Here is a 17,706-nt window from a genome sequence, read left to right on the forward strand (position 1 = left end):
GCCTGCCGATGCAGGGGACACGGGTTCGTGCCCCGGTCCGGGAAGATCCCACATGCCGTGGAGCGGCTGGGCCCGTGAGCCATGGCCGCTGAGCCTGCGCGTCCGGAGCCCGTGCTCCGCAACGGGAGAGGCCACAACAGTGAGAGGCCCGCGTACCACAAAAAAAAAAAAAAAAAAAAAAAGTCTACTACAGATTAGACAGCCAGACTGCAGATTACAAAGCCAGACATTAAAGTTGAAGATGCAGTTTGGGACAAGACCATCATGGGGAGATTTTCCTCCTCTTTGCTCATAAACATAAGTTGTCAGCTTAAAAAATTCCTCAGACAGAACAAGAGAGCTTTGTCTCTATATAAACTCTTTATTTTAAATCTGTTTGTAATGTTTGAAGGCAAAACAGATAATCAGAAAACCAACCTCCCAAGCAAGTACAAGGATCTGAGCTGGACTCCTGGGACTAAAGACTGGTTTAGCTCTATTTTTACCAACACTGTGATGTGAGGTATTATGGTTCTTGTTTTAGCTACAAGAGGTGTTAGGAATGAATGCCCACACACAATTAATAATAGCTTATCTAGCACATAACTCTGCAGCCCAGTACCAACAACAGGAGTATTTTAAAGCAGGGTGGAGAAGACAGTAGACATTAATACAACTTAAGGTTTCCTTTGTTTCTTCCCCTCTTTTTACAAGGAGAATTCAGCTCAGAAACAAAACTCCAGAATGCCCCGTACTGTCCTTTGGCCCACCAGGCTCAGAGAGCCTCAGGCTTTAGTGATGTATCCTTCTCGGATGAGGAAATCATAGATTTCCCATGTTTTGTTCATGTCTATCTTGATGAGTGTCGTTGCCTGTGCCAGTCTCAAGCCTCCTTGCTTGTTACATTCGTTCAGTAGAGCAGATTTGTATTCTATATAGGCTCCTGGGACCAACCTCACCATCTGACAGAGCTCCTTTTCTTTTTCATTCAACTTCTCTGTGCCAGGGAGGCCAGTGAGGTTCAAGGGCGGTGCACTTCATCTACCTGAATTCAAAGCCATTGGTGCGGAAGGACTCAGGACAGAATCAATGTCAGCCTGCCAGTGGAGCCACTGCTGGCAGGTGCTACTGTCCTGGATGTACTGGAGAACCTCTGAGAGCATAGGGCGTTTGAGGCGTTCCTCTTCTGGAGTCTTTCTGAGGTGATGCTAGGTTCTGGCACTACAAAAATTGGTAATGCCTGCTGTCCTGTATTTCTGGAGCCTCTTAATTTCCCTTCAGAGTTGAATTCCAATGCATGGCTTTCAATGAACTTGTCATGCTCCACTGGCGCCACTATCCTTGCAAATTGCCTCATTGTTTCATAAAGGTCTTGGACTCCCTTGGGATACCGCCATTCCATTAACTGAAACTTTCTAAGGTTGATTAATCCACGGTCTCTCGTAATTTTTTTCTCCTTTGTCTCTCCTTTAACCTAGAATGTTAGATATCTACAACAGCCATCTTCAGAGTGTGTAAAATGTCCGAGTCATCTTCAACAAAATCAGTGTCTCTCAAGTCCCATTCTGCATAATTGTCAAACTCCTCATTGAAATCTGCTTGAGCTTGCATGTATCCTGCCATGTCCTGAGAAAGCAAGGAGTCAAAGGTAGGTCGGGGAGGGTCATCTGTAGAGTGAAATGGAATGGCTGTGTCAGCAGTTTTTGCCTCCTCTGCTTGCTTCAGGTTTAGCAGGGTAGATGGAAACAGATGGTTATTGATGAAATGCTTCATGTAGTGCTTCTCGCACTCCTCCTTGGTCTTGGTGCACATTTGATCGGCTACATCCTCAATTTCCAAAGCCACAGTCCATCACAGCTTCTAAAAGGGCCATTTCTTCTTAAGCAGTCCAGCTGGGGTCAAGAATAGGAAAATCTGAGGTCATTATTTCGTAAGTATGATCACTTTGATGTTTCTTGTACTCAAATCCTCGAGTGAAACATGCTAAAAGAACTCAAACGGTCCATTCCCCAATTGGCAAAGACTGCTGCTTTGATCTTCGTCAATGTAGGGCTCCTTCAAGGAGATTTCAGAACTGGCCAACACATACACCAAAGCTGACCACCACCCGCCTCACCGCGTCCCCTTCCTCTGCCTAAATAAAAATTTTAACTCATTCTTAGACCTGCACAGTACAGCTCAGGGTGGCACCCTTTCCTCCTCTTATCTAGATATTGCCTCCTATTGTTTGGTTATTTCTGCTCTGGACTTCTGCATTTCTGCTTCATGATATCCTTAAACTGGTGAAATTGGTTCATTATTTTCTTTCAATTCATGTGCCCCCCCCCAAAATCTAAATGATACAAAAAGGATCATAGAAAAAAAAAATAACTTTCTAAATTGAAACAGACACCAGAAAAAGTAGAAAATCTGAATAACATTGTAACCATCCTAGAGATGGAATCAACAGTCAACAATTATTTGACCAAAAAAAAGCATTAGGATCAGATTTCTTCATAAGAAAAGGCAATCAAGGAACAACTAATTCTAATATGACATAAATAGAAAATAAGATACAATTTCCAGCACGTTTTATGAAGTAAACATAATCTTGCTACCAGAACTTAATAAGAATTTGTGTCAATTATATCTCAATAAAGCTGTTAAAAAATAAAATTCTCAATGAGGATACTATGAAAAAGGAAGAGTCTAAGCCAATCTCACTCATAGAACATAGATTCATGAACACAAAAATCCTAAATAAGTCACTTACCATCTGAATGCAGTAATATGCAAAAAGGACAATTTTTTGTGACAAATTTTAATTTATCTGAGCTATCAAAGGTAGTTTAATGCTAGAAACTCAATTAATGTAATTCACCACACTAACAGATTAAAAAAAAAATATAAGCTTAGATACAGAGCAGCATGCAATAAAATTCAAGATGCAGTTGCAATATAAAAATACTAAATTAGGAATGAAGAATAATTCTTTTAAAGTGATAAATAACTACCCCATAGCAAACATCATACACAAATGTGAAAGGTTTTAACCTCTCCTTATAAAATCAGGAACTATTCCCAATTCTGTTCAATATTATTCTGGATACCCTATTCTATAACATCAGACAAGTAGAAGAAATAAAATGTGCAAGTAAGTATTGGAAAGAAAAAACAAAACTGTCATTATTCAAAGATGATGCAACCATGTTAAAAAAATTCCAGACAAATCTACAGATAAATTGTTAGAATCAATGAGAGTTTATCATGACAGACACATACAAAGGAAATATACAAAAATCAATGGTACTCTATACATCAACAATACAAATCAGTAAATGAAATTTTAATGATATATATAATTATATAAAATATGAAGAGCTTATGAATAAATGTAATAAATTTTGTGCAGAACCACTACAGAGAAAATTAGAAAACTTTAGTGAGAGACATTTTTTAACACCCCCAAATCAGAAAGGTATACCATGTTCATGGATTGGAAGACTGAATATAAGGATGCCAATTCTCTTCAAACTGATTTTTAGTCTCAATGCTATCAACCCCCCAGAAAGGTTTTTGTAAAAGTAAACCAAAAAAAGGCAATATAATTCTAAAATGCATACAAAAAGTGCAAAAGACAAGATAGCCAAGATACTCTTGAAGAAGAATAATTTAATAAGACTTGATATGGGAAATATCAAGGTTTATTTTAAAGCTGTAATAATTATGATAAAGTGGTATTACAACAATGATAGATATGTAAATGAAACAGAATAGAGAGTCCCAAAACAGATGATTGCACATAATAAGAGTATGTTTTTAACTTGGCTATAGTAAACAAATATCACTTTGGTTATATTAAGAAGGCTGCACAGCATAATATTAATATACATTCCCTGAGTGGTTGATAGGAGGATACAGGTTAAAAAAGTAGGATAGAAGGAAGGAGAAGGCAAATAAAAACAAACAAACAAATAAATAAATAATTATTGCTTTACCAAAGAATTCATCAAGTCTGATGTGATCCTATTACATTTATAAATGTAAATGTCCATGAAATCTTACCAACAGAAAAAAAAACAGGAGAATAATATATGTGTTTTGATAATATTTCAGTCGAATATAGAATTCCTGACAATATTTATGTATGAAAAAGGAAAAGGGTTTGAAGGAATACACACTGCTGTGAACATTGGTTACATGATGATGATGGGAGGGGACAAGTATGAGTAGTTTTTCCTTTATATGTATTAGTTTCTAATTTTTTTACTTGTCACAACTGTTGACAAAACGTCAGTTAACAGTCAAATTAAGAAGAAAAGAGAGAATTTTATTTGAGCCAAACTGAGAATTATAATCCAGAATACAGACTCTCAGAAAGCTCTGAGAAACTGTTCCACCAGGTGGTAGTTGAAGGCACAGTGATATACATTTTCGAGACAAAGGTTCATACATCAAAATGACATACTGATATTTTACACAAAGTTCACCAAGGATACATAGTCCGGGTAAGCACATACAAAGAGAGCAGCAAGTCCATGACCCACTATAGAGTTGGGAAAGAATGCTATTCTTTTAAGACGTTACACTGCTAGTGTCAAAAGAAAGGGGAAAACATTATCTTTATGGTCAAGCAGACACTCTTATCTTTGAGGAGGTTTGGTTAATGTGTAATGCAGATGCACACTGCATATTAGGGAGGGAGGGAAGAGATCAAAACGAATGGAGAGAGAGAATTTTATGTTTAATTTTTTCTTGTCCTGCCTGAAAATATGGATTTTATTTCGTCACAGCAAAAGTGATCTGAACATATCAAATAAAGAAAATTAAAATTCATAAAGAATAAAGAACTTAAGCAATCATGTGAGTGGAGAAAGGGTAATTGAGAGTTGTATCTAAAGAAATGATTATATACACGTAATCACTTTTAAAAAATTTTATTTACTTATGTATTTTGGCTGCACTGGGTCTTTGCTGCGGCATGTGGGATCTTTTAGCTGTGGCTTGTGGGATTCTTAGTTGTGGCACACATGTGGGACCTATTTCCCAGACCAGGGATCGAACCTGGGTTCCTTGCATTGGGAGCGCTGAGTCTTACCCACTGAACCACCAGGGAAGTCCCTATATACATGTAATCATTAATGCAAGTGTTAAGAAAAGATGCTTAAATTATGTGTCATAATGTAAAAATATAATAATGTGTTATTCTGATGCAGTCAAAAGAAATCACTCCAGGTAGTTCAAGCAGAAAAAGAACTTCAGCTATTGTATGAGCACATTTCACTGTAAGAACCCAAATCACACGTGAAATCCTGGACGTGAAAGAGTCTGGGAAAAGATAGGCATTTGATTTACAACCCCTGCAGGAAGGCATTCAGGGATCAGTTGAAATGCTTGTTGATGAAGACACCTTAGGTACCTGCCTTACCCCTGCACCTTCCCACACTTACACTTCCAAACATCAGCAAGTATTCACCTCCCAGAAGGCAAAGCACTCACCTTGCGTGGGAGTTGAAGTGAACGGGTCTGAGAACAAGAAAGGTCGGACACAAGTGCTGGGAGATTTAAAAAAAAAAAAAAAAGGATAAAAGAAAATGCATCGGGGAAAAAGAATATGGAGTATTGAGAGAGGTTATTACCTTGAAATGCTGGAGTAATATCTTTTAGTGGCCATGGCTGATGGCGGAAGCCCTCCTATTTCAAACGAGTACTTAACAATCAAAGAAGTCCACACGTATATTAAGGAAACTGTCCATTATTGTAGCAACAGAGGAGGGAGCCCTTGAGCTAAGAAACTAAGGAAACTATTCTAACCTCCAACCCTTCCCACTCCAGTAAGATATTCCTTTCAATAACTGGTCCATGAAAATCTACTGATTTTAAAATAAGAAAGAAATTTGGAAATCATAGACCGTACAAAAATACTCCTTTTTAAAAAACAGAAATGAGTAGCAAAGCTTAAAAGCATTTAAAACAGGATTTTTAAAATCCCTAGTACAATGTCACCACAAAGCTGAGAAAAACTGATATTCTAAAAATAAATGTTTAAAATTAGTAAAGCAAATTAAAGGTATGAGGAACCATCATAAAGCAGAAATACAGAAACTCAACGAAGAGATAGCAGAATAGCAGGGAGATGTGAAATGGAATCTGAAAGGCAGTAGAGAAATTGAAGAAAAGGATAAAAACATTTCATAAATAAGGACTAAGTAAAGTAAGGAAGAAAATGGAAAACATAAGAAAAGCAAAGAACATGAAATAAAAATAAAGAAGTAGCTTAAAAATACAGAAAGAGTCTTAAATAGTAAAAAGTCAATAGAGGGCTTCCCTGGTGGCTCAGTGGTTGAGAGTCCGCCTGCCGATGCAGGGGACGCGGGTTCGTGCCCCGGTCCGGGAAGATTCCACATGCCGCAGAGCTGCTAGGCCCGTGAACCATGGCCGCTGAGCCTGCGCGTCCGGAGCCTGTGCTCTGCAATGGGAGAGGCTGCAACAGTGAGAGGTCCGCGTACCGCAAAAAAAAAAAATAAAATAAAAGTCAATAGAGATTCACCAGACACATAAATCAAGTCCCACAAAGAAGAAAATCAAAACAACAAAATAGAAGAATTATTTAAAACTACAATTGAGGAAAATATTTCTGAAATAAAAGATTTGAGTCTACATATTAAAAGCTCACATTGTGATAAACATAAGATGAATGCAAGTAAAATTTGTGGACTTTCAAGATAAAAAACAGAAGACTTCAGGAAGCCACCCTCACCCCCAACCCCAAAAACAAAATCTAAAAAAATCAGATTGTATGACAGCAATACTCAATGCCAGAAAATTGTGCAGCAAAACTTAGATACTCAAGGAAAGAAAGTGTGTACAGAGGATTTTTTTTTTTTTTTTTTTTTTTTTTTTTTGCAGTATGCGGGCCTCTCACTGCTGTGGCCTCTCCCATTGCGGAGCACAGGCTCCGGACGCGCAGGCCTAGCGGCCATGGCTCACGGGCTTAGTTGCTCCGCGGCATGTGGGATCCTCCCGGACCAGGGCACGAACCCGTGTCTCCTGCATCGGCAGGCGGATTCTCAACCGCTGCGCCACCAGGGAAGCCCTACAGAGGATTTTTGTACAACTAATTTGTCTTGGACATAAAAGGCTACAAGAATATATTTCTAAATGTGCAAGAACTCAAGGACTGTTGTTTCTAAGAGCTTTCCTGAGGAGCTTATAAGGGACAAGTTTTATCCAACCAAGAAACATTTGTGAGAATTTGCAACATGATAACTGTTGAGTACTGATCATTTTAACTGTGGAACTAAGTCTAAGATGAAGGAATAACTAGTAAATAGTATGCAAATATGATCTGCTGTGAAAATGTAGAAATAGCAACACCTCCATCAAATAGGAGGATAAGGGAGAGTGAAAGTGATCAAAGAGTAAGCTCAATGATTGCTTTATATATAATAGCTTCAAGTCAAAGAATATTTAAAACACATAAGCTTTGGGACTTCCTTGGCGGCACAGTGGTTAAGAATCCACCTGCCAGTGCAGGGGACACGGGTTTGATTCCTGGTCCGGGAAGATCCCACATGCTGCGGAGCAGCTAAGCTCATGTGCCACAACTACTGAGCCTGTGCTCCAGAGCCCGCGGGCCACAACTACTGAGCCAGAGTGCCACAACTTCTGAAGCCCACGCGCCTAGAGCCTGTGCTCTCAACGAGAAGCCACCCAATGAGAAGCCCGGGAACCGCAAGGCGGTGAGGACCCAATGCAGCCAAAAATAAATAAATAATAAATAAATAAATAAAATTTATTTTTAAAAAACAAAAACAAAAAACGAATATCCTGGATTTTGAAGACTTAGCACAAAAATGAAAATGTAAAATATCTCATTAATAATTTCTTTATTGATTCCATGTTGAAATTATAATATTTTGGTTAAATAAAATACATTAAGACTAACGTCACCCGTTTCTTTTTACTGTTTTTAAATGTTGCTGTAAGAAAATTTTAAATTCTATATGTGGCTTACATTACATCTATTGGACAGTGATGGCCTAGAGGATTCAGAAGTCAACCATATGACCTTGAGCAAGTCACCTCACCTCTCAAAGCCTTACATTTCTTATCTGTGAGATTGGAATAATATCAATAATAGCACCTACGCCACAGATATATTTGCAGTTTAAGAGATGAGGTTTGTAGAATACTGGGCCCAAGGTAAGAGCTCAATAGATAAATAAATCATTATTATTAACCATATTTGTAAAGTAGGAATCCTTTCCTGTATCCAGGTCCTAATCTTCAGGACCCTCTCCCCAACCAGGCACACAGTAGGTGCTTAATAAATGCTTGTGGTTTACACAACCTTGACAAAACTCTTTGGCACAGTTCTCTCTTACCCTCGGCACCACGACTCAGGAATCTGTGGGCAGGTGATGACACTGAACTTCAGTGGCAAAATGATTTGTTTCAGGCTTGATCTGTTTCAAGCTTTCCCTGTGGAAATCTTGGAAGATGTGAGTTCCAATCCCAGGTCCACAACTCCTAGCTAAGTGCTGTGAGCTAATGACTGGGCCTTGTCTGTGAAATGGGTAACAGAAGACCCTGTCCATGTCGTTTGTATCAGGAATAACTTAAGATAAGTCACCTGAAGCCTGGGGCCTGGCCCATACTAAGGACTCATTAAGGAAGCTATTATTACTGCTGCTACTGTTGTTGTTGTTCCTTTGTCAGAGAAGCTCCGGCCAAAATCCCTGTCTAGAGGGACCCCGGCCCCTTAAATTACCCCTCATCCCCTGGCCCCTGACTTGTGGGGGGGATGCCCTGCCTGGGCCCCGTCTCCAGACATCCCCCCTCTCCCCAACTGAGTCAGGAATAGAAACCCCCGCCTCGGACAGCCCGCGGCCTCCCTCCCTCCCCTGACAGCGATCGATGCGGCCTCAGCCACCGGGACGGAGGAAGCCGGGGGAAGGAGGAGTCAGCGGGGCCTCCGGGCAGAGACATCGGGCGCGGCCAGCGGCTCCCCAGCCTCGGCACCTTCCGGGACCACGCGGCCTGGCGGACGCCCTACAGGGGCCGCGACAGGTAAGGGACCTCCCTGGTTGGGGGAGGCACGGTCCGGGGAAGGGGCGGGGGCTGCGAGAATAGGAGGCCAGGCTGCCCTGGGTCCCGGTGCCCGTGTCCCCGCTATGAGACCCCCCCCCCCCAACCCCGACCCAGGAGGGAGCAACGTGGGGCTGTCCGGGCTTGGGCTGTCCTGTCTGCTCATCATCACAATGGGATTCGAAAACCTCCCTGGCAGGGTTGGTGGAGGGATTAAATCCGCGAAGTGTATCTGGAGCCCAGCGAAATGACCAGCACATAGTAGGTGCTCAAAATAAATGTGTGGAGAGAGTCTTGAATCAAAAAGCCTAGTTTCCAACCTCAACTGTGCCATGGGCTAGCGGGGTAGTTTGAGCAAATCACTTAATCTTTCTTACTGATCCTCAGATTCTAGGCAGGGAAGGCTTGTTAAATTAATCATCCCATTTCATAGAGCAGGGAGGTGAGTTCCAGAAGAAAAGAGAAAGCGATTTGCCCACAGTCCTGCACCTAATGGTTGATGGAACTAGATTAGAAACTCCATCTTTGGACACCAAGTCCAAGTAGGGGGGGGCGGGGGAGGCGTGGAGCTGCATGCTGGTAAACAATTTACCTCATTTAATCCTCACAACTTCTTATGGAAAGTATGATGTTCCCCAGTTTACAGATGAGGAAACCAAAGTTCAGAGAGGGGCATGATTCTGCTCGAGGTCAACAGTTAGCAGGGGGCAGAATCAGAATCTGAACCTATGTCTGATGAGGGAAGTGCAAGGGGTTGACATTTATTGAGCACCTATTGTGTTCCGGGGGCTTTGCACACATACAATAACCCTTCACCAGAAGTGCTGCTCTCCCCCATTCTATAGATAAGGGAGCTAAAACCCAGAGCTGGAGGAGACTGGCCAGAGGTCACACAAGTGACAGAGCTAAGGACGAAACCCTGACGCCCTTAAACACCAAGCCCAGGGTAAGTGAAGGGCACCCTGCCCGCTCCCTGCCAGGCACTGGGGCCAGCTGCTTGATACCCACTCAGTCCCCCGTCCACCCAAGGGAAGCAGGCATAGACCGAACCCACAGCACAGATGAGATTTCTGAGGGTCACGAGGTGAGTCACTAGCCCTCATTTCCAGCAGAACTTGCAGTGGAAGGATCTAACATTTCCTGAGCATCCACTGAGGCCGAGCACTTCCAAAACCCACCTTGATCCTCCAGCCTTCCTTGGGAGCAGGTGCTGTTGTCCGCGTCGTGAATTGTGCATCGTGCCAGGAATTGAGACCTGGAGAAAAGCATCTTCCTCAAGGCTCCAGATGCATCAAAGGCGGCTATAAACCCAGGTTTGCCTGACTCCAGGAGACAAACAGGTAGATGATTTACTATACCCCTTCTGGGAACCAGGCCTGCTAAAGGTCATTTAATCTTTCTGACCACACTTGGAGATGGATATTTTTAGCTGCATTTGACAGAAGCTCAGAGAGGTGACATGACTTGCTTATGGTCACACAAGAGTGCCAAAATTCAATCAGACTGACTCTACAGATGCTTTAAATAGTCTAAGCGAATGGCTCTTAATCTTGACCATGCATCAGAATCACCCTCCAAGCTTGTTGAAATACAGACTGCTGGACCGCATCCCCTGAGTTTCTGATTCAGCAAGTCCAGAGCAGGCTGAGAGTACGCTGCATCTCTGACAAATTCCCAGGTGATGGTGAAGCTGTTAGTGCAGGGAACGCACCTTAAGAACTTCTGGTCTAAACTGATCCTCTCAAAGACCCTAGATAGTAATGCTTCCCATCCCACTGTGTAGAGGAGGAAACAGCTTCAGAGTGCTGGCTTGAGCAAGATCCCATAGGAAGGCTCTGGTATGCGAAAATCCAAGTATGGGCAAGGAGACGTCCTGAATGAGCAGCCACCGGGTGCCAGGACAGCTTTCATACTCCTCCAAGGGACATCTCAGCATCCACTTTATGAAAATGAAGGGGTGGGGGGAGTTCTCAGTGATTTGGCCAAGGACCCCAGTGGAGGAGTGAGGGATATTCAAACCCAAGCTTGACTCTTGAGTCCAGAGGGCAATTGACACTGTGTGCCCACGGCGGCATACCAGACGCTTCACATAGAGCCTCCAACACCCCTGGCTGGGGATGGAGCAGGGAGGGCATTTAGACCTGGGCTTCGTGGAAGGGAGGCCGCGTCCGGGAACGCCCCCTTCAGCATGCCCATCCCCTGTCCGCAGGCCAGCGCGCGGCAGCCATGGTGAGCGAGTGCCCGGGTCCCGGAGCCCGGGTCCCCTGGCGGCGAAGCGACGAGGCGCTGCGCGTGAACGTGGGCGGCGTGCGGCGGCGGCTCAGCGCCCGCGCCCTGGCGCGCTTCCCGGGCACGCGGCTGGGCCGCCTGCAGGCCGCGGCGTCGGAGGAGCAGGCGCGACGCCTGTGCGACGACTACGATGCGGCGACGCGCGAGTTCTACTTCGATCGGCACCCGGGCTTCTTCCTGAGCCTGCTGCACTTCTACCGCACCGGCCGCCTGCACGTGCTTGACGAGCAGTGCGTCTTCGCCTTCGGCCAGGAGGCCGACTACTGGGGTCTGGGCGAGAGCGCGCTGGCCACGTGCTGCCGCGCGCGCTACCTGGAGCGGCGCGTGGCACGACCGCGCGTCTGGGACGAGGACAGCGACACGCTGAGCAGCGTGGACCCGTGCCCCGAAGAGATCTCTGACGTGCGGCGAGAGCTGGCGCGCTACGGGGCGGTGCGCTGCGGCCGCCTGCGCCGCCGACTCTGGCTCACCATGGAGAACCCGGGCTACTCGCTGCCCAGCAAGCTCTTCAGCTGCGTCTCCATCGGCGTGGTGCTCGCCTCCATCGCCGCCATGTGCATTCACAGCCTGCCCGAGTACCAGGCCCGCGAGGCAGCGGCCGCCGTGGCCGCGGTGGCCGCGGGCCGCAGGGCGGAAGGCTTGCGCGACGACCCGGTGCTGCGGCGCCTGGAGTACTTCTGCATCGCCTGGTTCAGCTTCGAGGTGTCGTCGCGCCTCCTGCTGGCGCCCAGCACGCGCAACTTCTTCTGCCACCCGCTCAACCTCATCGACATCGTGTCCGTGCTGCCTTTCTATCTCACGCTGCTGGCTGGCGTGGCGCTCCGAGACCGGCGCGGAGCGGGTGGCGAGGAGCTGGGCGACCTGGGCAAGGTGGTGCAGGTGTTCCGCCTGATGCGCATCTTCCGCGTGCTCAAGTTGGCGCGCCACTCCACGGGGCTGCGCTCGCTGGGTGCAACGCTCAAGGTAGGGTTAGGGGTTTCGGGGAGGCGGGTGTCACCATGGGGCAGGTTAGCGGGGGAACTTCCAAGCCTGTGGTGTCCAGGCACACGGGGCTAGACACCAGGTGTGCATTTCACGTCCAGTCCTACCTTCCCAACAGGTCTTTCTGTTATCTGTTTCCCGGGAGAGAAACGGAAAACCGAGGCAGAGCTTTGCTTGTCTTTCCTTCCAAAACCAAACCAAAACAAAAGACAAAAGCAAACAAACAACAATAACAAAAACAAGACAAAGGTTACTTTGGTAACCTTTTGATCTATCTGTCAAACATCACAAAAATATGCCAAGCAGGATGTTCACTGGCTTCTCTGCTGAGCCTTCGTGCTGGCATTATCAGGGAGCACGGGTATCATAGGTCACCCTTCATAGGCTAAGTCTAGCAATAGCCCCAGAACTATCACTTACTGACTGGTAACTCTGTGCCAATTTCATATCCATTATCGATTTCATCCTCAGGACAGCTTCCTCAGGAAGTTGCTATTATTTATTCCCTTCCCGTAGATGAAGAAGCTGAGGTTGGAGGGTTGCCTTTTTAAAGCCTGGTTGCAATTTATTGAGCTCCCGCCCTGTGTCAGGGCCTGCACTGGGGGTGAATCACTGCCCTGGCAAGCTTACCCTCAAGGGGGTGAAATTAGCCTGGTTTTGGGAGGGAGGAAACATGAACAGCTTGGAAGAAGACCTGGAGAGGGAAAAGGAGGATGCTGGGAGGGGGACATGGAGGGAAGGGTGCGCCCGCTGAGGAGGCTGGAGAGGCGAGTGGGGCAGGGTACTGAAGGGTCGTGAACTCTTGGCCCGCAAGTTTGGACTTTTTCCTGTGGGAATAGGGGATCCTGTGAGAGGTTTAAACAGGGGCAAGTATTCTTGTGACTACTTTGCAGATGTGGAAACTGAGGCTCCAAGAGGTGGCAGGACTTGTCAGAGGTTCCTCAGCAAATAAGTGGTACAGCCCAGAGAAGAATCCACCCGGTCCTGGCCCTAGCACCTCTTTCTCCTAAAGCTCCATGCAACCCTGTTAAGAATCCCTAAAAGGTGCTGAAAGACCCCTTCCACCCGTGGCCTAGGAAAGCCTTTTGCATGCTCTCACGGCAGGGCAGCCAGGATGCTGGGTGCAGGCAGGGTGACCTGGGCAGGCTGCTAGGGCAGGTAGAGGGAATTCCATTAGCCAGACCCCTGAACTGAGCATTTCTCCAGGGACAGTCTGCCCCAGAACTCTGCCTGGCCTCCAGCATGCAGGAAGCCAGGGCCTGATGCTGCTAGCTTTTTCTACAGGGAAGGAGAAGCGTGCTGATCAAAGCTGCAGCGTCCACGGCACGGGTGTAAGACTTTAGGTGAGAGCCTTGCTAATCAAAGCCAGGCCCCTGGCCAGCAGCAGCTTTCTAATTACCTGGGAGTTTGCAAAAATCTGTGGCCCTACCCCAGACCTACTCAGTTAGTTCCCCCTACATGATTTCTCTGCACCTTATAGTTTGGGAGGCCCTGTTCCAGACTAGGGGTTCTCAGCCTCAGCACTATCGACACTTGGGGCCAGATAATTCTTTGTTGGGTTGCGGGGTGCTGTCCTGTGCATTGTAGGGTGACTAGAAGCATCTCTGGCCTCTAGGTGCCAGTAGCACACCTCTCCCAGCTGTGACGACCCAAAATGTCTCTAGACATTGCCACGTGTCCCTTGGGGGACACGTGGCTGCCCTATTTGAGAATCAGTGCCATAACAAATATACACACCCATAGGCATTCAGTGGGTGGTCCAGGGAACTTATACATCCTCTTAGCTTCCTTGAGAGGCAGAAAATATTTTTGTCCTTATCAGAAAATGGGATAGACCAGTCAAAAGGACATGAAACCAACTCTTTACATTGTGGAGTATAAACTGCGGTTCTCTCTTGGTTCTGCAACAGTGTAAAAATCACCAGCTTTCCATTAGCTGGCTGGCACCACCGTGACCCCTGCATTAGAAGAAACAGCCACGGTTTAGCAGGCAGGCACTTTGGACAGCAGAACTCGGGCCTGTGTTCAATCTCAGGGCGATTTGCTGGCTACTGTAGTTGAACGACCTCCGCGTGCAGGCAGGGCACCTGGCTGTTGGCACCAGCCCCACTTGGCTCTGCGACTTTGGACCTGCCCCTTCTACTCCCTGGGCCTCAGTTTCCCCCTGTGCCCAATACCGGCTCTGTAAGTTCACCAACTCTGACTTCCTGCATTCTCCTCCAGCACAGCTACCGTGAGGTGGGCATCTTGCTGCTGTACCTGGCCGTGGGTGTGTCTGTGTTCTCCTGCGTGGCCTACACAGCCGAGAAGGAGGAGGATGTGGGCTTTGACACCATCCCGGCCTGCTGGTGGTGGGGCACGGTGAGCATGACCACCGTGGGCTACGGGGATGTGGTGCCGGTGACCGTGGCCGGCAAGCTGGCGGCGGCGGGCTGCATCCTCGGGGGCATCCTGGTGGTGGCGCTTCCCATCACCATCATCTTCAACAAGTTCTCCCACTTCTACCGACGCCAGAAGGCCCTGGAGGCTGCCGTGCGCCACAGCGACCACTGGGACTTTGAGGACTTGCTGAGCGGCGTTGACGGCGTGTCGGAGGCGTCTCTGGAGACCTCCCGAGAGACCTCCCAGGAGGGCAGATCTGAAGACCTGGAGGCTCAGGCCACTAGTGGGCCTCCGAACCCTCAGGTTTCTTAAACCCGGGGCTCCACGCCCCCCTTCCCACAACCCCTGCAGTGAGCTGAAACAGAGCAGAGATTCCTCCCCTGCTTCAGTTCTTCCTGGTGGCATGACCTCTCGGTATCACTCACTGTGGCTTCAGAAGTGACACCCGGAGGCCGGGTCCTTTCCTCCAAAGGCTCAGGGAAGCCTAGTGTGGCCCTAGATTCTGTGAGCGTGGGGAGCAACGCAGAGACCTTTATAAACGAGCCTCCAGGCCACCCACGATGCAGGCAGGAGCCAAAGGGGGAAAGTCAAAAGGATACTGACAATTCCTGAGCGCCTTCTATCTATTAGCCGTGTCACATTGGCCCCGTGTTGGAGGAGGAGAATCGTCCCCATTTCACAGACGAGGAAACAGGCTCAGAGAGGCACAGTGACTTGCCCAGATGTCGCACAACTAGAAGGGGTGGAGCCCAGGTTGGAATCCCAGCTCATTGGTCTGCCAAGGCAATGTTCCTCCCACGGGCCTTTCTAATGCCCTCACAAAATGTGCATGTGGTGGTAGGGGGTTCATGGAAGCCCCAGAGTTGGTTCATAGAGTTCTAGAACCTTCTGTTAGAGCTAGGGAAAGGACCAGGCAGGGGACTCAGATGTAGGCTTCTGGACCTCAGCTGTGGTTCTTTTCCAGGAGCTTCCAGCTGGAGTCAGCTTTCAAAGATGAGGTCTTAAAAGGAAGGACACTAGGAGGCTGCCCCCTTAGTGGATAGGCAAGACTTGCTAAACAAGAGTCCTGAAGCTTCCTCCCAGGGCTGGCTTAAGATACAGAAAATCGGAAGGGGCCCTGGCCTGAGGCCTGAGGTCTAGACCAGCTATGCTAGGACCTACTCCATTTCCACATTTCAGCCCATCTATTAGATGGTCACAATCTGTGCCCCAGAGGGAGATGAAAGCCAAATGGAGCACTGATTTAAAGCCAGCTCAGCTCTGAAGTGTTGGTGGCCAGGAGCTGCCGTGCATCGACACCCGTCCCCCCTTCCCTAGATCCCCCCAGCCTGACCTTGGCAGTTCCCTTCTCCCCGTGACGCAGACTTCCAGCCCTACCTTGGGTCACCATCCGGGCAAGCGCTTGAGCCTCCTGTCCCTTGTGGCCAGGTCCAGCCCTCTCATCCTTGCTGGGGCCACATATTTTATACTCGCCTGCTGAATCCTCTCTCTATGTGCTGAGAGAGTTGGGAGGGAAGGGTTCCTGCTGCCCTTTTCACATACTGTGGCTGGGACAGCCATCACTATCATGTCATTGCCGGGCTGTGGCTCTGTCTGTCCCACCACACTGAGCTCCAAGATGGAAGACACTGTCTGGTTGAACCTGGCTTTGCGTGGAGCAGGTATTTAGTAAACGTTGAATAGATCAACCAATTTGTACAGCCTACTACGTGTGGAGCACTGAGGAGAAAGAGGAAATAGGGAGACCTTGTCCTAAAAGGACAGAGACGAGACTGAAAAGGAGATCCTTTCAGTTTGCCTCTCTCCTCCTCCTTGCTTTTTGAGCATTTAAAAATGACCTCCTGGGACTTCCCTGGAGGTCCAGTGGTTAAGACTTTGCCTTCCAATGCAGGGGGTGTGGGTTTGATCAGGGAGCTAGGATCCCACATGCCTTGTGGCCCAAAAACCAAAACATAAAACAGAAGCAACATTGTAACAAATTCAATAAAGGGTTTAAAAATGGTCCACATCAAAAAAATGTTTAAAAAAATAAAATAAAAAAATAAAAATAAAAATGACTTCCTTGTAAATTCTGTACTCATGCATTCAACAAATATCTTTTAGAAGAGGCATAAGCTGGGGCTTCACGTGTGGCCTGCAGATGTGTTTTGTTTGGCTGAACAGTATTTTTAGTGTATTTTTTAAAATTCAAATGCCTTTGGGCAAAGCGCAGGCTCTCCAGTTCCCCGTGGCGGCCCCTCCCACCCACCTCCTCATACACACAGACACCACGGTGTTAGCCCCGCCACTTCTCAGATTTACTTTACCCACCTGGCCTCCTATTTATCAACTGCTTACTAGGTTTCAGAGATACAGTGGGAAACAAAATATATATTCCTATGCTCGTGAAGCTTACAGACTAGTGGGGGAGATGGATTTTAATTCAATAACCACATAAATATGTAATAGCTTTATGAAGTAAAGGGAACTATAAGCGTGTAAGGAAGCAGGGACCATTAACCGAGGTCAGAGAAGACTTTCCTGAGCAAGTGACTATCTCATCATAGGGATAAATACCTAATTAGGCAATGAGGGTGCCTGGAAGCATTTCAAGAAGAGGAAACAGCATGTGCAAAGGCCTTGTGTCATGCACAGGGCCTGATACATAGTAGGCCCCTACATGTGGGTGGATTCTGAGTCCCCAGATTGGAGCAGAGACTGGAGCTAAGCCAAGGGGTTGCCTATGAATTCACCACACACGCACACCAGCCCTCCTGCACACTCACCTCCGAACGTCTAGGCCCAGCTCTGCTCAGTTCAGAGCACAGAGACCAGAAGGGCTGCATGCACCACCCTTGTGGTCTTGCTGGACGTACACCAAGGAGCCAGATAGCTTCCAGACTTTGAGTCCCTAGAGCTGGTGTGAGGAAAGCTCAAGGAAAAAATCATCTGACCTGCATCCATCATGAGGCTGTGTGTGGCCCTGGTAGAAAGGCAACAGCTCACTCCCACTCCCATGTATCACTG

The 17,706-nt window shown here is 47.0% G+C and overlaps 1 protein-coding gene and 1 pseudogene across 6 annotated transcripts; one reads left to right on the forward strand and one right to left on the reverse strand.

Annotated features, from left to right (window-relative positions):
• Positions 1-183: 183 nt before the first annotated feature.
• Positions 184-2,024, reverse strand: LOC131741180 (transcriptional adapter 2-alpha pseudogene; annotated as a pseudogene).
• A 6,885-nt stretch (positions 2,025-8,909) lies between these two features.
• On the forward strand, positions 8,910-16,754 carry KCNS1 (potassium voltage-gated channel modifier subfamily S member 1). 6 transcript variants are annotated; one of them, XM_067012614.1, is made up of 5 exons: positions 8,910-9,030; positions 9,894-9,994; positions 10,158-10,388; positions 11,258-12,300; positions 14,542-16,754. In XM_067012614.1, the coding sequence occupies exons 4-5, from the start codon at positions 11,275-11,277 to the stop codon at positions 15,010-15,012; spliced, it is 1,497 nt and encodes a 498-aa protein (XP_066868715.1). In that variant the 5' UTR covers positions 8,910-9,030; positions 9,894-9,994; positions 10,158-10,388; positions 11,258-11,274; the 3' UTR covers positions 15,013-16,754. The 6 variants fall into 6 exon arrangements, with proteins under 6 accessions (XP_066868715.1, XP_066868714.1, XP_066868716.1 ...); XM_067012613.1 differs by having other exon boundaries at positions 10,161-10,388; XM_067012615.1 differs by lacking the exon at positions 10,158-10,388.
• Positions 16,755-17,706: the final 952 nt, after the last annotated feature.

Source organism: Kogia breviceps, chromosome 14 (assembly GCF_026419965.1).
Source record: "Kogia breviceps isolate mKogBre1 chromosome 14, mKogBre1 haplotype 1, whole genome shotgun sequence".
In the NCBI taxonomy this organism is placed as follows: Eukaryota; Metazoa; Chordata; class Mammalia; order Artiodactyla; family Physeteridae; genus Kogia; species Kogia breviceps.

Bases quoted from the DNA above. Each gene is read 5' to 3' on its own strand.
- KCNS1 (XM_059037807.2), top strand. From the start codon at position 10,730: ATGGTGAAGCTGTTAGTGCAGGGAACGCACCTTAAGAACTTCTGGTCT. The intron at 10,806-11,257 runs GTAATGCTTCCC...CCCTGTCCGCAG, and splicing joins CCTCTCAAAGACCCTAGATA to GCCAGCGCGCGGCAGCCATG. The intron at 12,301-14,541 runs GTAGGGTTAGGG...ATTCTCCTCCAG, and splicing joins CGCTGGGTGCAACGCTCAAG to CACAGCTACCGTGAGGTGGG.